The 6,822-nt window shown below is 41.4% G+C and overlaps 1 protein-coding gene across 2 annotated transcripts; it reads right to left on the reverse strand.

The window, feature by feature from the left end:
• Positions 1–42: 42 nt before the first annotated feature.
• hyi (hydroxypyruvate isomerase) lies at positions 43–6,505 on the reverse strand. 2 transcript variants are annotated; one of them, XM_024135665.2, is made up of 8 exons: positions 6,061–6,505; positions 5,711–5,822; positions 2,008–2,122; positions 1,789–1,897; positions 1,557–1,606; positions 958–1,027; positions 645–779; positions 43–352 (listed from the first exon to the last, which is right to left on the reverse strand). In XM_024135665.2, exons 1-8 carry the CDS (start codon positions 6,257–6,259, stop codon positions 252–254), a joined length of 891 nt encoding a protein of 296 aa, XP_023991433.1. In that variant the 5' UTR covers positions 6,260–6,505; the 3' UTR covers positions 43–251. The 2 variants fall into 2 exon arrangements, with proteins under 2 accessions (XP_023991433.1, XP_023991434.1); XM_024135666.2 differs by having other exon boundaries at positions 1,819–1,897; positions 6,061–6,504.
• Between the last annotated feature and the right edge of the window lie 317 nt (positions 6,506–6,822).

The following is a 6,822-nucleotide window of genomic DNA, read 5'->3' on the forward strand; positions in this document are numbered from 1 at the left end:
TATACATGTGGGTGTTGTGCAACATTGGGAGTGGAGAGAGTATGGGTACAACACAGGACTTTATTGGATAAAGACAACTGCAAACAAATGATCTAATCATACTACTTCTCACCACATTCTTAGTCGAAACATCAATAAGAGCTATGTCAGTCAAGTGTTTAGGCTGCTGTTTAATAAGCCCATTTCACAATAATGAACTGTTTATCTGAGTTCAAATAAAGTGGAAGACTCATCAGCGATGACTGTTGCCTCTATGGAAAGGCTGGTACTGGCAACTGTTTGCATGCGTGGTCCTCTCTCTTGTTGCGCTTCAAGTAATCTTTCACCCAACCAAGACCTTCATTTGTAGAGCCTGAAATAAGTATCAACTGTTAACACACAATGCCATTATCATGAAGATTAAACTGGTTCTTGCCTCACTTCAATCTATAATGTAACAGTGAATTGAACTGTAGGCTGTATTTAAACAGCCAGCCCTTTTTTTCACTAATTGGTATTTTGACCAATCAGGTCAGCATTGGGCTGCCTGTGTAAACGCAACCTAAAGGTAGTTCAGAGTCCCAAATGGTATATTCCCTACATTGTGCACTACTTTTGACTAGGGCCCTGGTCAAGAATAGTGTGCAATTTGGGATGGATCCCACCTAGTGGTTTATATTCACAGCCGATGTATCCCTGGTAACCCAACTCCTCCAGTAGACTGAAGAGATATGGGAAGTTAAGTTCTCCTGCACTGTCGGGCTCGTTCCTGCTGGGCACCTGGGCTATCTGGATGTGACCTGTAAAAGAGAATGAAAATGGATATTTCATCACCATTAAAGTAATAACATTTTCTACAACTATCATAGGTCAATCATGTGGAGATGGATACCGTCTGATGTGCCCGATTTGCTGCTGATGGTATGGACTAGTATGTTTGTTTCCTGTGTAACTAGTATCACAAACAACACCACTTACCGATGAGAGGGAAATATTTGTGTATGTTCTGTGTCAAGTTGCTGTCCATTATCTGCCAGTGGAAGACATCCTGCAGCACACAGAGGGACACAAGATGGCTTCTGTCAGTAAGATTTAAGCAGTAGAATATACAGGGATTTGAAGAACCTCTCCATATTACAAACTGCCTTAAAGCTGAGGGAATTCTCAGGTTACTGAATACAAACTAGGATAGGTTCTCCCAAGAGACAGACAGACACTTTTTGCAACAGGCAAGTCACTTCCTAGAACAAAATACTGTATGTCTAGTGGGACACAAACAAACAAGATGTTTTGTTGTTCTGTCTTCTGGCTGTATGTTTGTCTGGCTCAGCCACTGCCTAAAAGTTTGACTCAATAATTGCTCGGTGTGTATCTAAACCATTAGTTCCAAACAGAGAGAAAGCTCTGTTTAGCCATCATGCCAACTCCTTGTTACACCAAACAATGATAAGAACACAAAGAGATCTTGAACCACTGGCCAGGCTAGGATCTGATGGCAGTAGACTAAGTAATAAACTATTACCTAGCCCTATTAATGGCACTGTTCATCAAGATAAACTGACGAATGTACTACTTACCATCTGTAGTTTAATATTTGGGTGGCCAACTTTCTGCAGGATTGCAGCCGCTAGGGTGAAAGATTAAACAGTATAAGTAAAACAATTACACTTGTGCAGTGAATGTTGACATTGGTTCACAAATACACATTTAAATACTGTAAGTCTTCATTTTGATTGCTTGTCTTTATAGGGCTATGCCTAAAGCCTGGGAATGATGCTATGTTTCAATAAGTTTTGATTCCCAGGCTACCTTGCCATGGAAAAGCATCACTAGCATTACCCTGATGTGGACTGTCCAGGAAATATCTGGGATCTGTTATCCGTGTGTTGATGGGCTCAATCAGGCCAGTGATGCCCTCCTGAGAGAAAAAAGCAAAACACAAAACGGGACTCCTTATTACAAATACTATGGGCCAGACACATATTAAACTTAGTTCTGGACTATAAAGCCCCTTGAATGGAGATTCACATTTGAGAGGACATCGGCAGCATGTTTTAGGTTTTGTACAAAGGTGTCCTCCATTTCCACGGCAATGGTAGCTCGGTCCGCACCCACAGGTACCCTCCCAGCCATCAAGTGGATCCTGAGGAAACATTTAATTTATGAAAGGTTATAAATACCAACACTTTACTTTCTGGCAGGATCCTCTAATAGTCGGCCCACTTAACAAAAATATAAATCACAACATGCAAAAATGTCTGACTTTATATGAACTCTGTAAAGGAAAACAGTCAATTTAAATACATTTATTTGGCCATATGGATTTCCCGACTGGGCAGGAGCGCAACCATGGGTGGGCCTAGGAGGGCATAGGCCCACCCACTTGGGAGACAGTTTGAGCCAGGCCCAGTCAATCAAAATATGATTTTCCCCACAAAAGGGCTTTATTACAGACAAAAATACTCCTTAGGTCCAATAGCTGTCCTGGTAGCTGGTTTCAGATGATCCCGCAGGTGAAGATGTGGAGGTCCAAGGCTGGAGTGGTTACACGTGGTCTGTGGTTGTGAGGCCGGTTGGACAAAATTGCATATTTTAGAGTGTCCTTTTATTGTCCCCCAGCACAAGGTGCACCTGTGTAGTGATCATGCTGTTTAATCATATTTTTGATATGCCACACCTGTCAGGTGGATGGATTATCTTGTCAAAGGACAAATGCTCACTAACAGGGATGTAAACAAATTTGTGAGAAAAAGCTTCTTTTTGTTTTGCATATGGAACATTTCTGGGATCTTTTTGCCGGCTCATGAAACATGGGACCAACACTTTACATGTTGCATATAGATATATAGTGCATTTGGAAATTATTCAGACCCCTTGACTTTTCTACATTTAGCCTTATTCTAAAATGGATTAAATCGTCGTTCCCCTCAATCTACACACAATACCCCATAATGACAAAGCAAAACCAGGTTTAGACTATTTTTGCAAATGTATTAAATAAAAACAGAAAAATCACATAAATAATTATTCAGAACCTTTACTCAATACTTTGTTAAAGCACCTTGGGCAGCGACAAGCATTTCGCTACACTCGCATTAACATCTGCTAACCATGTGTATGTGACTAATAAAATTTGATTTGATTTGATTTGATTACAGACTCGAGTCTTCTTGGGTATGACGCTACATGCTTGGCACACCTTTATTTGGGGATTTCTCCCATTCTTCTCTGCAGATCCTCTCAAGCTGTGACAGGTTGGAAGGGGAGCATCGCTACACAGCTGTTTTCAGGTTTCTACAGAGATGTTCGATCGGGTTCAAGTCCGGGCTTTGTCTGGGCCACTCAAGGACATTCAGAGACTTGTCCCAAAGCCACTCCTGCGTTGTATAGTTGCCTACGCGTTTTGTGGTGTACAGTATCTTAAGTCACATGGTGTACAGCAGGGCTATTCAACTACACTGAGTATACCAAACATTAGGAAATCCTTCCTAATATTGAGTTGCACCCTCCCTTTGGCCCTCTGAACAGCCTCAATTTGTGGAGGCATGGACTCTACAAGGTGTTGAAAGCGTTCCACAGGGATGCTGGACCATGTTGACTACAAGGCCTCCCACAGTTGTCAAGTTGGCTGTATATCCTTTGTGTACTGGACCATTCATGACACACAAGGGAAACTGTTGAACGTGAAAAACCCAGCAGCGTTGCAGTTCTTGACACAAACCGGTGCGCCTGGCATGTCCTACCAGACCCTGTTCAAAGGCACAAATCGTGTCTTTCCCATTCACCCTCTGAATGGCACACATACACAATCCATGTTTCAAGGCTTAAAAAATCCTTCTTTAACCTGTCTCCTCCCCTTCATCTACACTGATTGAAGTAGATTTAACAAGTGACATCAATAAGGGATCATAGCTTTCACCTGGTCAGTCTGTCATGGAAAGAGCAGGTGTTCCTAATGCTTTGTATAATCAGCGTATATTCTTACGGGGACAGATTTGAAAAAGGCAATTTATTTACAGTGGGGCCAGACATTTTCTACATGGGATTACTCTTCCTAAAACGGGTATAAAAAACAATGCAAACAATTAAAATGTTATAAAGCACTTTTATAACAATTAAATGTTGCTAAAAGTTCATTTAAGTACTTTAAGATTCAGTGCATCAAATTATTTAAATAATGGAACACATTTGTACTTAACACAGCTGATCTGCATCATATTAATACATTTCTACTTTCCTGTCCAAACATAACACTGTATTCAGTACAAAAAGTGAATTGCTTTGCCACATATTTTTGCAGTATTACTTTAGTGCCTTGTTGCAAACAGGATGCATGTTTAGGAATATTTAACTCTGTACAGGCTTCCTTTTCATTGTCAATTAGGTTAGTATTGTGGAGTAACTACAATGATGATCCATCCTCAGTTTTCTACTATCACAGCCATTAAACTCAAACTATTTTAAAGTCACCATAGGCATCATGGTGAAATCCCTGCCTTCCTCTCCGGCAACTGAGTTAGGAAAGATGCCTGTATCTTTGCAGTGACTGGGTGTATTGATACACCATACAAAGTGTAATTAATAACTTCACCATGCTCAAAGGGATATTAAATGTCTGCTTTTTTGTTACCCCTCCACCAGTAGGTGCCCTTCTTTGCGAGGCATTGGAAAACCTCCCTGGTCTTTGTGATTGAATCTGTGTTTGAAATGCACTGCTCGAATGAGGGACCTTACAGATAATTGTATGTGGGGTAAAGAGATGAGGCAGTCATTCAAAAATCATGTGTAATACTATTATTGCAGACCGAGTGAGTCCATGAAACTTATTTTGTGACTTGTTAAGCAAATGTTTACTCCTGAACTTATTTAGGCTTGCCATAAAAGGGGTTGAATACTTACATTTCACCTTTTCATTTTTAATTAATTTGTAAATTATGTCTAAAAACATAATTCCACTGACATTATGGGGTATTATGTGTAGGCCAGTGACAAAAATGCTAATTTAATCCATTTTAAGAGTAACAAAATGTGGAAAGAGGGGTTTGATTCCTTTCTGAAGGCTCTGTACCGGTTTGCTTTCTTGTGGCGGAAATCGCAGAGAAAAGCAACCATCTCCACCCTAAGCTCACATACTGGCTGCCCTCTTGAGAGCATTATTACCCTTGCTTAGCCACCGAACATCATTATGCAAAAGTAGATCATGATGCTCAGCAGACTACGAAGCAAGCGATGTTGCAGGCTAGATGTTGATCAGATAAAGTTTGATAGCCATAACTGAGTCCATTAACTTATCGCTGAGTTAAGAGCAAAGCACACTCTGTATCAGGTAGTGTAGTGATCTCATCTGCAGTGAACGCGCAGATAAGCGGGCAAACAGACCCTGTACCCCTGTTAGCAGCTCTGATTGGCTATAACTGGTATGTTGGGTGACATTGTTTAACAGCACTTAATGGGCAGGACTACAGGAAAACAGATTCTCCCATTGGAGAATATTGAACGAGTACTCCCTTTGGCACTAAACATCACATTTCTGCATTTTTTTGCTGATCTTTTTTTTCTTCAGAATTGATCAAAGGGCCATTCTACAGTTGATAAACTGGCCGGATCTAGCCCACAGGACGCCAGTTGAATAGCCCTGGTGTACAGTGAAGCTGTTTCAGTCACCTGATGCATAGTGCAGTGGGCTTCAGATGAGCTGTGCTCTCAATCAATGTGTGTGTGTCGCTCTCACCTCCTGCAGTCCAGAGCCTTGGCGTACTGCATAGCCAGATCCAGACCCTTTCTGAAGTCCTCCTCTCTGCCAGGAACAGCACCCAGACCAAGATCACCTGCCTTAGCATCTCCTACAAAACACAGTTGTCAAGTCAATGTTCAGAATAAATAGTGGCACATTCTTGTGGAACAGTAGGAGGCATATTTTTACATATAGGTAACGTTAGGTTGAGTTTCCTTCCAAATGTCAAAAAATGTATTTATTTTGTGTCATGTATATAGCTAGTACTAGTACAGTAGCCTGGACTGCTGTCAACACTAACATAATAATAGCTAGCTGGCTACACCAGTAACCCTTCTCTGTCTTACCAAGGGGTGTGTTAATCAGCACCACATCAACCCCAGTAGCATTCTTGACGCTCTGGAGCTCCTGTAAGTCAGAGTCATACAACCATGCCGCCTCCACAGCCTGAAACCCAGCCGATGCAGCAGCATAGATTCTCTGGGTAAACTCTGGCAGATCCGTAAACAACCACGAAAGATTCGCGCAGAATTTTAATGGGGGCATGTTTCTTGTGGGGTGGGCTGGCAAGCTAACGTTAGTCCGCTTGCTAATGTTCAATGGGACAAACGCTCTAAATAGCTAGCTAGAATAGCAGGATTAAAACTCAAGGTCCATTGTCTCAGCTGTCACCTGATGTTGTTTGTTTCTCATGTGATGTCAAATATTGATATAACCGAGCTGCCAGACTGGAGTGCTAGCTAGCTAGTAAAGTTCATTCTTCTCTGTACTGCGACTCATATGTTGCACATGCGCACAACGAAACAAATTGTTTGAGTACACAACGCGCGTGCACTTCCGTGGCCAATTATCAAATCAGTGATTTTGATTGACAGCTATGTTTGCCACGTTCGCAGTTTTCCAGTGAATTGTGCTACTTTGAAAACTTTGTCGCTATTTAGACTGTCATTATGGTGATACCTATTTCCAACCCTTTTTCCATAAAACATATTAATGCATTAGCACTGTTGTACATCAAGCTATAACGGTGACAAAGCACAGGAAAACGACTTTAGGCGCTCTAGAGCGCATTAGATAAATTCGGTCAGAGGTAGGTGGTTTAAACTGCA

The sequence above is a fragment of the Salvelinus sp. IW2-2015 genome, unplaced genomic scaffold (genome assembly GCF_002910315.2).
Source record: "Salvelinus sp. IW2-2015 unplaced genomic scaffold, ASM291031v2 Un_scaffold542, whole genome shotgun sequence".
In the NCBI taxonomy this organism is placed as follows: Eukaryota; Metazoa; Chordata; class Actinopteri; order Salmoniformes; family Salmonidae; genus Salvelinus; species Salvelinus sp. IW2-2015.

Excerpts from the sequence above, each read along its gene's own strand:
- hyi (XM_024135665.2), bottom strand. The coding sequence starts at position 6,259 with ATGCCCCCATTAAAATTCTGCGCGAATCTTTCGTGGTTGTTTACGGAT. Across the intron at positions 2,123-5,710 it reads AAGGCTCTGGACTGCAGGAG|GATCCACTTGATGGCTGGGA; the intron begins GTGAGAGCGACA and ends ATGTTTCCTCAG. Across the intron at positions 780-957 it reads CAAATATTTCCCTCTCATCG|GTCACATCCAGATAGCCCAG; the intron begins GTAAGTGGTGTT and ends TCTCTTTTACAG.